This window comes from Lynx canadensis, chromosome D1, assembly GCF_007474595.2.
Source record: "Lynx canadensis isolate LIC74 chromosome D1, mLynCan4.pri.v2, whole genome shotgun sequence".
NCBI classification, from domain to species: domain Eukaryota; kingdom Metazoa; phylum Chordata; class Mammalia; order Carnivora; family Felidae; genus Lynx; species Lynx canadensis.
The window spans coordinates 18,792,521-18,806,859 of record NC_044312.2 but is presented as its reverse complement, the minus strand read 5'-3'; the positions used below and the strand labels follow the sequence as shown (position 1 = coordinate 18,806,859).

At 49.1% G+C, this 14,339-nt stretch overlaps 1 protein-coding gene across 1 annotated transcript in view; it reads right to left on the bottom strand.

The window, feature by feature from the left end:
• Window positions 1–14,339, bottom strand: part of SORL1 (sortilin related receptor 1) — a 172,305-nt gene that overhangs the window by 24,796 nt on the left and 133,170 nt on the right. The window contains 8 exon segments of the mRNA XM_030333675.1: window positions 908–980; window positions 1,763–1,867; window positions 2,094–2,206; window positions 4,571–4,740; window positions 4,906–5,032; window positions 6,567–6,698; window positions 9,220–9,369; window positions 13,888–14,043. Of these exon segments, the coding sequence (XP_030189535.1) occupies window positions 908–980; window positions 1,763–1,867; window positions 2,094–2,206; window positions 4,571–4,740; window positions 4,906–5,032; window positions 6,567–6,698; window positions 9,220–9,369; window positions 13,888–14,043 (1,026 nt within the window).

Sequence of the window (14,339 nt, the reverse complement as noted above, 5' to 3'; positions counted from 1 at the left end):
AGCCGCGAGTGCCAAGGCTAAGATCAGGAAACCGCCGAGGAACATGAGGCTGTAATCCACCTCCCCCAGGTACGCCAGAAGCCTTCATTTTAATCGCTTTAATTCATTCCTTCCTCAATCATTTCATTGGCTCGCCCTCAACACCAGTGACACGAGGGCGGAGGAAACCAAGCCGGGCCCCCCTGTCCTCGCGAGGACACGTGCAAGCGGGACAGGGCAGCGGGAGCACGCGTCTCGGCCCAAGGGGAGCAGAGCAGCCCAGCGCCTAAAGGCACAGGCTTTGGAGCCAGGAGGATCAGGGTCTGCTCCCAGCTCTCTGCGATTTACTGACCGCGTGGGAGGTGACTTCGCTTCTTTCTACTTCCTTATCTGTTCTTACATCCGTGACATGGGCTGATATATGCCGAGCAGCAGGTGCTCCCGAGTACCCGGCTCTTGGCGGGCAGTCAGCTATCACTAGGGTCAACTCTGGCGCTAGGAACTACCACCTACACACGGTTTGTCAGCGCCGCTGGGGAAGACACAAGGGTCAGCCTGGGGGGATCTTACAAACACCATAAATGGACACGGACAAAACCCTCTGTACCCTTGGCGAGAAGGAAGGAGTCCTTTGATTTCGGACATTGTGCATGAGTATAAGAGCTGGGCGCGACGGCCTTCGGAAATCCGTCTTGTACGTCTGCATCCTTAGAGATGCTCGGCTCAGGGGTGGGAGGACATTCAACAGGCACCCGAAGAAACTTTGTAGCTAAGGCAGTATGGAAACACCTGGAAATGTGTGCATGTTGGGCAGAAGGAGGATGCGTGAAGATTTCTCCTCTACGCTTCTCCGTTTCCCAGTCATACTGCAAGTTATTTCCAAAGGGTTTCTCTCTCCTCTAAATCTGCGAACGCTGGAATTATTTACCTTTGCCTTTGACGGTGGTAATGGATTTAGAATCGCTCCAGTTTCCTACTCCACGGCTAGTCACCGCAGCCACCTTTTCAAATCAGAGCGTGAATTAGTAGAAGATAAAGGCGGTACACCATACAGCGAGGGTCCCCAGTGGGCTACGGGGCTGAGACCCTGGCAATGAGGGTGGCAAACGTTCTACACAGAGGGATCCGGGACACTCAGAGGCCCCAGCATCTGAAACAAGGGGCTAATAAGAGGAAGCTGGGCAAAGGGGGTTGTGACAGTGCAGACATGACGGCATTCGTGTGGACTGATGGACGTCAAGGGCAGGGGTGGGGGGGTGCGTGTGCGCGTGGAGGCGTGGGGCCGTTCAGACACACAAATGAAAAAGGGTAATGGGGAAACGATCAGGGTCATGGAGTCGGTGTGCGCCCTTAAGGGTCCCAACAAACATGTTCTGCACAAAATCTCTCTCTTTTCTGCTAAAGGTATTAATAACATATTGCTTAAGATCCCTACGATATTGGCTTGTAAATGCCAGTGACCATAGCTCTGTACCACCCTGCAGCCAAGGATCAGCAGAAAGGTGGTAAGCGTAGACATATGGGAGCTGAAACGCGAGCAGAAAATCGGGGCGAAAAGCAGGTAAAGCTGCATTTACCATAAATTCTTGGTTATCTGAGGGAAGTCTGATTTCAAGTTCTCTGTGGCACTGATTTAAGAGACTGAAAGAAAATGATGCCGCCCCCTGCCCCCACCCCCCCCCCCCAGAGCAAGGGGCTGGGTTTTTAGCAGACTATTCGTAAGTCATTCATAAAGCCATGCTCTAAGGCCGCCCGGATGGCCAAAACGGGTGCTAACACTCACTCGGACGGTGTACGGAGTGTTAACCAGTAAATTCTTTATTTCCGTGAAGTTGCTGGCAGCCCTCTGGGACGCCCACATCCTGGAAGCATTCCTGCTGTATTCCACCTGAAGCGAGAAGAAACAATTATCAGCAGGGTACCCAATGGTCTGGGACATCCTGATACCTGACGAGGAGGCAGGAGGAGAGAGGGAGGTGATATGTAAAATCCTCTAACAGGTGGACCACTATTTACCAGGCTACCCCAAATCAAGTGCTCGTCACACAGAACACCCCGCTGTGCTGGCAGACCCAGAATCTCCTGTTCACACAGTCGCACGTGAAGATGCTTACAATGTACTCTCGAATGAGGCCATGCGTGTGGGCGGGAGGAATCCAGTGGGCCACAATCACGCCTTCCTCTTCCCTGTGGAGCGACAGCTGGAGATTGCGAGGGGCGTCTGGCACTAGAAGAGAGTCAACGCAGGGTTAAAGCCCATCTGCGTGTTGGGTAAATGGGAGGAACTTCCCTGAGACTGACCACAAAGACCAGAAAGAATCTAAAGCCAGCACTGGCAAGAAGCCACCAGGAAAGGCCGTGAGCTTGGCCTTGGCATCGACAAACCTTTCCTCTCTTCTGGAATGTGAGGTGTGCTGTCCACACGTGAGATCACGGCTTCGTTGGTTGTGATGTAGGTGTGAGGCTCACAAGGGCTGCAGGACAGAATCACCTGCAGGCACTGGGCGTTCAATGCTGAGATCCTAACCGCCAAGCACAGCACCTGCTGCCTCGACTTCTCGTACAACCCTCGTACCACGGGCATGACCACAGAGGAGTAAGACTTTCTAACGGCGCAGAACTTCTGCACCCGAATGAATGGGATCACCTTCAAAGCAGGCTCTTTAACTACTTTCCTTTAATTACACGGGCACGGCCGAGACATTTCTGGATCTTCTCTCTTGTGACTGCCTTCAAGAGCTGGGTGAGACACCACCATACATGAAAACCAGCTACGATACCTTCTGGGCAAACTTCATTCTGACTGCAGCGTACTTATCCACGTGGATAAGCCACAAATGTTGAATATTATGGGCCCTCCCATCCCCCCTTACACACCCACACACAGGCGGAAGATACTATCCACAAACCAGAGGGACAGAGGCCTCAGAAGGAAAATCCCTGCCAGTACCTTGATCTCGGACTCCCAGCCTCTAGAACTGTGAGAAAATAAATTTCTGTCATGTAAGCCACCCGGTCCACATCACTGTTATAGCAGCCCCAGCAAACCGATGCGGTGAGCATTCATCAACAATCGGTGGCTGGCAAGCCCTCCAAGGGCAGGACTGTGTCTCATTCACCCGAAGCTCCCGTATCTAACCTAACACCTGAGCCATACTAGGTGCTCAGCTAATTATCTGTGGAAAGAAAATCAACGAATGGGGTATTTCAAAGATCGCTCCGGGGCGCCAAGAACTTAGCCAAGGTCCTCCTCAGCAGTACCATACTGCTGCCTGAGCCTCCGTTTTGTTTGGCCAAGCAGCCTGCAGACGTCTTCCACTGACACCAGCCCCTCACGCAAGCGTGTGCCCCAGAAAGCAGCCCGCAGAGCCACAAGCAAATCTGAGCTCCTGACACGACTGATCAACGTGTGATCAACAGTCTCCCTTGCCTCCCCGGACCTTCCCCTGGTGTGCTCCACAGAGCTTTACCCCGTTTTTGGCTTGAATGGACCAATGCGGCCTCAGCACAGGAACCCCAATGTACTGCACCCGGGAGCCCTAAAAAGGGCATGTGCCCAGGACCCGCCACTCTCTCTGCCTGCACCCTGCCTTCCCCTGCCCATGTGGCCCCTCGGGTGTGCTGTGGCTCTTCCTGGGGAACCTGCGAATGATAAACCTCTCTGTTTCGATTTTCCTTTGTGGTCTTCCGTGGACCGTCCGGCACCCCAGGGGCTCTACTGAACAAACGTTAATTTAACAAAGTCGTAACCCACACACGCACTTCCTTGCTTTCTGTAGGCTCATCCCCTAGCTGCCCCGCCCTAGCGCTGGAATCAACGGATTCTTCAAGGAGCCCTCCTTGAAGGTCTTCCTTTTTTGAAGAATGGCACAGAAGCCCAGGTCTTACTGACAGGTGAGCTCACTGCTACTGTGGAGTCCTCTCTCCGTCTGGGCCTTCTCAGCTGACAAAGGGTGCAAATATACGCGTGTATACCAACCCGCCTAGATACGCCTATCTGAATCTATTTCACATGTCAGCATCTGCACGGACATGAAGACCAGCGTTGAGTTCACAGTGATGTCTCCAACCGTACTCTAAATGTCAGCACGGGCACTGGCAAATGAGACGTTCACAAAACCTTGGGAAAGAGGATCACTGGAATACACGCACAGTCACCCAGTGTCAGCCACCGTGCGAGGGGAAGAAGTAGGGAACCCTCTAGGACACGTGAGTTTCGGCAAATTTCTTTACCACTTAGCCTCAATAGCCTTGGCGTGCCTCATGGTTTCACAATGATCTCACAATCCCGAGTACCGGGAAATACCTGGAGACGGAAGGTAAGGACGGGAACAAGATAAGAAATGCAAAGGAGGCAACGGTGGGCACAATCCGAAATTAACTTCTTAGGGTAGAAAAACATTACGTGACGTGATAAGGAGAATACATACATGGTCAACCACTTGGGTGGGACCATAAACTTTCGCCACAAATCTTCTGCATGTGTGAGGCACATGTAATTATGTTCCCACGTTGCCAAGCGTCCTTGAGAAACTCTGAAAACCCCACCTAAGGGCTTGTGCGCTCCATAAAAATTAACTGTGACACTCACATCCTTCCGGCGTCCTCAGAGTCACAAAGTCGTTGGTGTTGTGCACCTTGCTCAGGCACTGCACTTGGACTTTAACCTGATACGTGGTATCTGGCTTCAAGACTTTCAATATCATGCTTGTTTTATTGCTGTGGGTCTCCACAGTCTTCCATATGCCCTCTCCAACCACCCTGGCCAAAAGAATAAAGATACCGTCACGTCAAAGCAGCATGGGGTTGCTGGGATGCCTGCCTCAGCGAGCGGGGAGCCACGCCATGCTCGCCACTAGGGTTTACAGAACATCCAGTGGTGGTAAGGACACGGTTTTCTTCTCCCGAGGCAAAGACGGGACCCACCTGTAGTAGACGTTGTAGACACAAGAAGCAGAGGGCATTTTCTTGGGCCGTATCCAGGTCAAAGTTACATTCCCAGAGAAGTCAGCTGTCCACTGGAGATTCTGTACTTTGTATACAGTTAGTTCATCTAGAGAGATGGAGAAAAAGGGATGGAAAGTGGTATCCTTGGATTCCAAAGGACCCAAGAGGTCCTCTGATTTTTAGGCAGACCTATCATGATCCACATTGTCAAGCCACTGTCATCATCTTAAGACATTCCAGAAAAAGAGTTCAAACCTTCCTACACAACCTCTCTCGGGGTCTCCTAAATATCCGATCACGAAATTTTCATTATATTTTGCCTCCTTGTCTGCACTGGGGTAAGCTGTTTCTCAACAGAAAATACTGCAGGTCCAGGGACAACGTCATAGCACATCCGTAGACTGAATGTTTGTGTCCCCCCCCCCAAATTCATATGCTGAAATTCAATCCCCAACATAATGGTATTAAGAAATGGGGCTTTTGGGGCGCCTGGGTGGCGCAGTCGGTTAAGCGTCCGACTTCAGCCAGGTCACGATCTCGCGGTCCGTGAGTTCGAGCCCCGCGTCGGGCTCTGGGCTGATGGCTTCGAGCCTGGAGCCTGCTTCCGATTCTGTGTCTCCCTCTCTCTCTGCCCCTCCCCCGTTCATGCTCTGTCTCTCTCTGTCCCAAAAAATAAATAAAAAAAAAACGTTAAAAAAAAAAACGTTAAAAAAAAAAAAAAAAAAAAAAAAAAAAGGGGCTTTTGACGTTCATGCTCTGTCTCTCTCTGTCCCAAAAATAAATAAACATTGAAAAAAAAAAAATTAAAAAAAAAAAATGGGGCGCCTGGGTGGCGCAGTCGGTTAAGCGTCCGACTTCAGCCAGGTCACGATCTCGCGGTCCGTGAGTTCGAGCCCCGCGTCGGGCTCCGGGCTGATGGCTCGGAGCCTGGAGCCTGTTTCCGATTCTGTGTCTCCCTCTCTCTCTGCCCCTCCCCCGTTCATGCTCTGTCTCTCTCTGTCCCAAAAATAAATAAACATTGAAAAAAAAAAAATTAAAAAAAAAAAAGAAATGGGGCTTTTGGGAGGTGTTCAGGCCATAAGGATGGAGTCCTCGTGAATGAGATTAGTATCCTCATAAAAGCGACCCCAGAGAGCTCCCTCACCCCTTTCCCTGTGAGAGGGCACACAGAAGGCGGCCATCTATGATCCGGGAAATGAGCCCTCACCAGACACGGAATCTGCGGGTGCTCTGATCTTGGGCTTCCCGCCTCCAGAGCTATGAGGAGGAAGTTTCTGTTGCTTATAAGCCATTCGGTCTGTGGTGTTCTGTTACGGCAGCCCAAAAGGACTAGGACGATTTCTAGACACGTTCTACACAGAAGGACTGAGCTCACCCCACCGCAAAGCCTGAGGCTCTGGGAGCATGGTGCACCCACACGAGGTGGGACGTCCACAGAAAACAAATCCGAGACCAGTGTTTCCCTCACGGGGATGAGTTCAAACTACCACAGAGGCAGGACAAGCCTCACTTCACCGGGTGCTCCAAAATTGGGCAAAAAGCGGTTTCCTCTTCAGACTGAGGAGGCTCCCAAGGGTTCCCACTGGAGTGGGGGAGAGGAGAGCTGAGGCTGAGCCCAGGGCCCGAGGGGTGGCACTCACCACTGCAGGCCCTCTCGTCACTCTCGTCTGAGCAGTCCAGGAAGCCGTCACAGCGCTCGGAGAGCACGATGCAGGCCTCGCCGTCCTCACACTTGAACTCCATGCTCATACAGGTCAAGGTGCTGTGTGTGGCTGCAACACAGGGGAGGGCTACGTTGTGGTAACGGTTTGTCGTGTTTAGGAAAAGGGATCTGCATTCTCCGAACTAATCAGCTTCTGATTCAAAAAACGCCTCTGGGGGCACCTGGGTGGCTCAGTCGGTTAAGCATCCGACTTCGGCTCAGGTCATGATCTCACAGTGTGTGGGTTTGAGCCCCGCGTCAGGCTCTGTGCTGAAAGCTACGAGCCGGGAGGCTGCTTCGGATTCTGTCTCTCCATCCCTCCCCTGCTCGCTCCCTCCCTCTTTTTCTCTTTCTCTCAAAAATAAATGAACATTCAAAAAAATTAATAAAAAAATACGCCTCCGGGATGAGGAGTGGTAACCCCCCACAATGGCACCATGATGCCTCTTTGACGGTAACCGCTGGACCCTGCCTTCAGGAAGAGCAAAAGCTTTGAAATCAAGTGATCTAGAGTGCATGCAGTCATTTACAAGCTCCACAGCGATTCACCAGAATTGGCCAGGGTTGAATACTTCTGTTCCAGAACAAGGACAAGTAATCCCATTTTCTACCTGAAACACCGCATCGACCTCTGACAACCACACCTTGAGACACAGGTAGAAAGAACGGATAAGGTTCTCACGAGAGAACCAGGATGGCAACGGAAATGGATAAGGGATCGACAGAGATGTTGCTAGAGATGAAGAGATCCAGGGGTTGAGGCGGGGTAGAATGTCGTAACAACCATCCTCAACTGGTGAATTAAAGATGGCATGTCTCTAGTGTGGAAGTATAGACTGCAATTAGCTACGCTTTCAAAAGAGCTCTCTACTAGAGTAATTCGCAATGAAAGAAAGGAAATGTGAGGTTTTTACCAACTATAATCCCCCTTCTCCTGGAAAACCACTGTATTATAGAGCTCTGTTATATGCTGAGTAGAAACTGGTTTGCTTTGGGGAAGTTGCAAGGGGGGCTTGGTTACAAATAAAACTGCATTAGAGCATTTAGAAAATGTCTGAGACCCACTAGGGTAAGAAACTCAAGATGGAATTCATCCTTCCATCTCTCCATCCACCTACCCACCCACCATCCATCTACTCAACATCCATCCATCCACCCACCCGCCCATCTAGACACCCATCTATCCATCTACACAACCACCCATCCACCCATCTACCCCTCCATTTATCCCTCTACCCAACCATCTACCCATCCAGTGAATATTCACAGAGGGCTACCATGAATCAGGCACCATTCAAGATGCTAAGACTATGGTGATGTGTAAAACAAAGGACCTAACCTCATAGAGCTTACTTTCTATTAAGAGAAACAGCAAACAACTCTGGTATTTTAGACAGTGATTAACAACTGCAAAGAAACATAAAGAGAAGAATAATAACAGAATGCTGGGCAGGGGTCATTTCATATAGAACGGTCAGGGAGAAACCCTGTGAAAGGCATTAAGAGACTGCCAAGATCCCCAACACAGAATTATCCCACATGGAAAAATATAATCAAACAACAGCTTATTAAACATGTCTCAACATTTTTAAAGTGGCAAAATGTAGGTTTTAGAAACTGAGAATCTAGTTGCTATTAATCTGTGAAGATTCCTAAACTGATAACTCAACAAATGATTAACAGGCACTTAGAACAGAATGCAGTGGCCTTCAGGGGCCAGCTTTTCTGAGAAGAATCATGCCATACTAATCTCATTTCCTTTTTTGTTTTTTTTTTAAGCTTATTTATTTTGAGAGAGAGAGAGAACATGAGCAGAGGAGGGGCAGAGACAGAGGGAAAGAGAGAATCTCAAGCAGGTCCTGTACCACCAGCCCAGAGTCTTGATGCAGGGCTCCAACCCACGAACCATGAGATCATGACCTGAGCTGAAACCAACCATCTCAGATGCTTAACTGACTGAGCCACCCAGGCACTCCTCCTTTCCTTTTTTGATAGGGTTCTCGGATTAATGGATTGAGGAGAATTGGAGACGAAGCACATTTTTATTTTAAGGCTCTTAACTAGGCAACATCCTTATGAATAAGGCCAATTTGGAACAGGTTAAATAAACTTATTTAAAGAATACCAATGAGGGGATGCCTGGGTGGCTCAGTTGGTTGAGTGTCCAACTCTTGATTTTGGCTCAGGTCATGAGCTCACCATTCATGGGATTGAGCCCTGTGTTGGGCTCTGTGCTGCCAGCGCAGAGCCTGCTCGAAATTCTCTCTCTCCCTTTCTCTCTACCCTTCCACCCCCCTCCCCGACTTGCGTCAGCCCTCTCTTTCTCTCAAAATAAATAAATAAACTTAAAAAGAAAAAAAAAGAATACCAATCAATGAGTTAATCTCACCCAGGAGGAAGGTCCTATTGCACTTCTCTGTTAATTATTTTCAATGTTCATCTTACCGTGTGGTTGTTTCATTTGGGCCGAAACGTTCCTGGTATCATTTGGGGGAGTGTGGGATTAATCTGCCCTGTTCTTTTCATGTCCCAAAGGCCCACCTGCATTTTACACTATTCCCTATTTAGTGTCTCCCTCTGAGACTACTCACGGCAGTTGGCCTCGTCCTGGCCGTCCTGGCAATCCTGGTGGCCATCACAGCGTTTCCAGTTGGGGATACACTTCTTTGGCTGGCGGCACTCGAATTCAAATCGGTCACAGCGCCCACGCTGAGTGGGAGTAGAGGCAGCAGTGACATTTGCTGAAAGAAGAGGTTGGTTTTTTTTTTTTTTTTTAATTCACTTTTCAGTACTGAGGGACCCGGTCGGCAAGAGCAACCAACTCGACATGTTGGGAAATTTAGGAAATGACAGTGCTTTGGGAATTACGATGGGGGCCTGGAGACAAAGGTGAGCTCTGGATATGGAAGGCAGATCGACCAGACGTGGGCATCTAACTTTGGAAGCTGGATGTAGACAAAGAGTGGTAAGTGACCCAAGAGACCAGATGAGGCATACCTGAACTGGGAGAGAAGAGGGAGAAAGACAACAAGGGAACAGACTAAAGATTCCCAAGTCCCCTGCTCCTACTAACCCCATGAGACAATCACCCCATACGTCACTCCCACAGAAGACTGGAGGATTGTAATGTGCAGGGTAAAAAGGGCTGGTTAGGCCTAGCTAAGAGCAAGAATGCTGTACTGAAGAAAGGGGTTAAACTCACAGATTGCTGAAGGCGAGGACCCTGGTCCCCTTCCTCATAAACCGTGGCAGTGACACCTTTATTCTCTAGGCAGTAGATTACTGTAAAAACTCTTCTCTAGGGCAACTGACCAGCCTTGGGGACAAACCCTCAAGTAACCCCAACTCTTGTTGGGGATCAGGAGTTCCCCAACAAACAGCCCAAGCATGAAACTCAAAGCTGTGGGGAGTCTCTTGGCAGTGTTTTCGTCCCCAGCCTTAAACACAAGCAAACACCCCAGGATTATGTGGGCAAAACCTTTGACATGAAAGACAGAAACCAGTGCGGACCCTCTTCCCTCCTAATAAAGAAAATCTGGAGGAAACCGAGATTTTGTAAGAAGAAAACTTCAAAAAATAAATATCCTTAATACGCTCAGAATGAAAAAATATAGATTTCTGCATGAAAAAAGATGCCACGAAAAAGGAACAGTACTAGAAATTTTAAATCTCTTAAAATTAAAAACCATGGTAACTGACATGGAAAACTCAGTAGTAGAGCTGAAAGATAGGGTGAGTCTTCCAGAAAACAGAAAAAGAGGGAGAGAGAGATAAAGAAATTTAAAAAAATAGAAAAGAGGACCACGTCAGTAGATCTAATGCACGAATGACACGAGTTCCCGGAAGAGAAAACAGAAAAGAAAATACCATTAATGGAATATTTCAAGGAAAACTCTCCAAACTCAAATACATAAATTTGAAGAATAAAGGAGCCTATCAGCGTCCATCCACCACTCTGGATAGAAAGGAAGCTGCATCAAAGCACATCATTGTGAGATTTCAAAACACTGGAGCCAAAGGGAATACCTTACAAGCTTCCAGAGAGTTAAAAAACAAACAAACAAACATGCAACATGTAAAAGATCAAAATCAAAATGACTCTGAATTTCCCAAGAGCGGTTCAACGGCAGGGGAGCCAAATTCTTAAGGAGAATTACCGACAACATAAAATTCCAAACCCGGACCAACAATCGTCAACCACATCTGAAGACAGAAGAAAAACACTGTTAGATAAGCAAGACCTCAATGATACCTCCCACGTTCCCTTTCTTGAGAACGTTCTGGAAAATGTGCTCTACCAAAAAGTGGGATTGAACGGGAAAGGGAGGGGAGGGGAGAAATCTAGGATACAGAAAATAGAAGCTCCAACATGAGAGAAGTAAAACAAGTCCTTAGGATGGAGAAAACATGTCCCACAAGGCACCTGTGGCCCAGGCATCGACAGCAACAGGCACAACAAATCCAAGCAGCAAACTCAGGGGACATACACGTTGAAGGCTATCCTCTCTGTGTCCTCGGCCACTGTGCCACCACATGCATCTGGCAAAACTACCAGAGGGTGTACTCCAACAACACAAGGGAGTAAACCGAGAAAAGCAAAACACGAGACCCAGGAAGCAGCGAATCTAAACCAGGAGAAAGGCAAAGAGAATCCCAAGGAGGGCAGTGAAGGCCCAGGGGAGGGGCACGCAGGGGGCCTGGAGACCCCTGGGCCCAGAGAGGGAGATCTAGGCCATTAGAAGGAAAATCGCCCAGAGAAACTCTGGGGCTGAGAAATCACTGATACGGTGACCGTGGGGAGAGTTACCCTCAGAGGTCATGAAGAGAGAGACAGCGTTAGCAAACATCACACGATAACCTGAGCTAACAAACACAACAACAAAAACCAGGTACTAACTCTGGGATATTGGGCTCATTCCATGGTTTTAACTGGGTTTTCAAAGGGGCCTCTCCTACCCCCAGAACCACTCTGCAAAAACAGGGTGCATGAGGAAAAGCAGTTAAACATGAGGCTAGAAAGCCAGGCCAAGGCACATCACAGCACTACTGCCTGGACAGTGAGGGGGCCACTAGAAAGTTCCAAACTGGGGAGGACAAGATCATGCATCAATATACGGCCTCTCGGAAGGTAAACCGAAAGCGGGAGACACACAAGACCCCGAGACCAGTTAGGCGACCCGCAATAAAGAAACCAGATCTGAGAGCTGGAGACAACCTGAATTAAATTTGCCCCGATGACGTACATGCAAAAGAAATCACAGACGTTGAATGGAAAATCCAAATAGGAATCTGCTCACGGGATTAAGCAGAATTTGCTAGAGTCTGTTAATACCCTGCTCAGAGTTCCGATAACCAAAAGACAATTGTGAGAGAAGGAGAATCGAGACACTCACTAACCAGATAGCTGGGTCTTGGGGGCCAAGGACAGAGATTTAAAAAATATCTTTTTTTTTTTTTTTTTTTTTTTTTTTTTTACAATTTGTTTTGAGAAACGTTTTTGGGACACTAACTATTTGCCTATTACTGTAATAGGCAAAGTGGGGAATCCAAGCGGTATGCAGCATGATCCCCAAAAATACAAGGTCCACAGGATCGCTTGGGGAGGAAAGATTCCCACACGTGAAATGACCAGGAAGCAGCACATGACAGATCACAGTGAGGGATCAAAAGGACAATGGGTAAACGTGAGACTGGAAAAGAGATCAGTATCAACTATATCAATTACAGGACTCGGTGAAAGCCCCATGGTGGTGGGCTCGTGACGGAAAATGATGGTGTACTTGTTCCAAGAATCTCAAACTTTAGTGAACCTACAGGTCACACGGGGAGCTCCTGAGCTCCACACAGAAATCCTAATTCTGTATTTTTTACAAACACATCAAGTGCGGGGCGCCTGGGTGGCTCAGTAGGTTGGGCGTCTGACTTCAGCTCAGGTCATGCTCTCACTCCTCGTGAGTTCGAGCCCCGCGATGGGCTCTGCGCTGACAGCTCAGAGCCTGGAACCTGCTTCGGGTTCTGTGTCTCCCTCTCTCTCTGTCTCTCCCCTGCCCATGCTCTCTCTCTCTATATCTCTTAAAATTCAATAAACATTTAAAAAAATTGAAAAATATATTTAAAAAAAAAACACCCCAAGTGATTCCCTTACAGGTGGTCTTTGTTCCATACTTTCTTTGATAAATACGGAGGGTTTATCAAGGTCTCTTTTAGCTGCAAAATCCATGCCTCCCTTTGCCGTGATGGATGGTGGGTTTCATGGGGGGTGGGGGGGAGTAGGAGGAGGACAAGGTCAAGGAGGACAGAGGTCTCTGGTGAGGCAGAAACCCTGCTGAAACAATATCAGCAGAGAAGAAGCAGGTCTTTCCAGAGAGGATGAGAAGGAGGAACCCAGCTTGGCAGAGGTGCGAAGCAATGGCAGGCAAGGAAGGGCCTTGAAAATAAGACTCAAGGACAATAAATTTCATATATTGAAAAATAAAAAAAAAAATAAAAAAAATACAAAAAGAAAATAAGACTCAAGGGTTGGGATCTATCTTCGGGACAAGAGGAAACCACTGATGATGTTAAACAGTGAAGCAATGGGACGGATGAGTCTTAAAGGAGGAAAATCAGTGTTGACCTAGAAGTTTGCTAGGAAAAGGATTTGCAAAGCATGGAGGACAACTGTCTATTTTCTCATTATAAACTGAATTTGCAACAGAATCCGGTTGAGGAAAGAACACAGCACCCTTACCTCTGTCCTGCCTGCAGTTAAGGGCATGCACTAGACAGGGGGTCTCAGGGTTCACCCCCGCCTCCAGCAACATGGTTTACTGCCCACACCTTCAGAGGCCTCTCTGCGTTGGGCCACTAGATGGCAGTGCTTACCCTCCTTTAGTAGGAGGGCCTCCAGCTAGTGGGCAGGAAAGTCGGACTCTCCCCCAGAGAGTGTTGTTAACCCACACAAATATTTGCCCTATAATTCCCATTCTAATTTCCTGTGTAGAAGGAAGCAAAGGTGGCCCGACCACAGCCAGGGTGGGAAGCAAGGTGGCTGGCCTCTTCGTGCAGGAAGATCAAAAGGCAGTTATAGGAGATGAGACACTCCAGTCACAAGTTCCACGGGTCTCCCTGCTCTGGAGGTGAGCAGCAGCCTGGCCACCGAGCACAGGGTCCCAGGAGGCAGGGGAAACCGAGCCCGGCGACGCCGCGCCCAGGGCGTACCCCTGAGGCCCTGCTCCACAGTATCAGGTGCCCCAGGAGAGGGCAGGGCCGGCACTCACCAGGCGAGGGGCAGGCTTCCTCGTCTGAGCCATCTGCACAATCTCGGTACCCATCACATACCCAGCTGTCCATCACGCACGCCCCACTGCTGCAGCGGTAGTAATTGGGCAGACATGTGGAGGGCCCGGGCGTCGGGGAGGGAAGAACGTGTGAATCTGAGCAAAACACAAGCAAGCGAGAAAACCCAGAGTGTTACAGGAAGCCGTGACCTCCAACCGCACATTTATACTGGGGCATCAGAACGGACGGCGATCTTTTCCCTTTGTTGAGGCAGATGCACCTATCCTATTGTGCTTGCTTTGAGCTAATATTCGAACGAGTTTGCTCTTACTCAATAGGGGCTCAGTGCCTTTGCAGGCTGACGGAGGGCAGGTGACTCGGAACGCACAGGGAGGGTGAGAGAGCTCATCCCACGGAGGCTGAACGCTGTTCTGGTGAAAAGTCAACTACA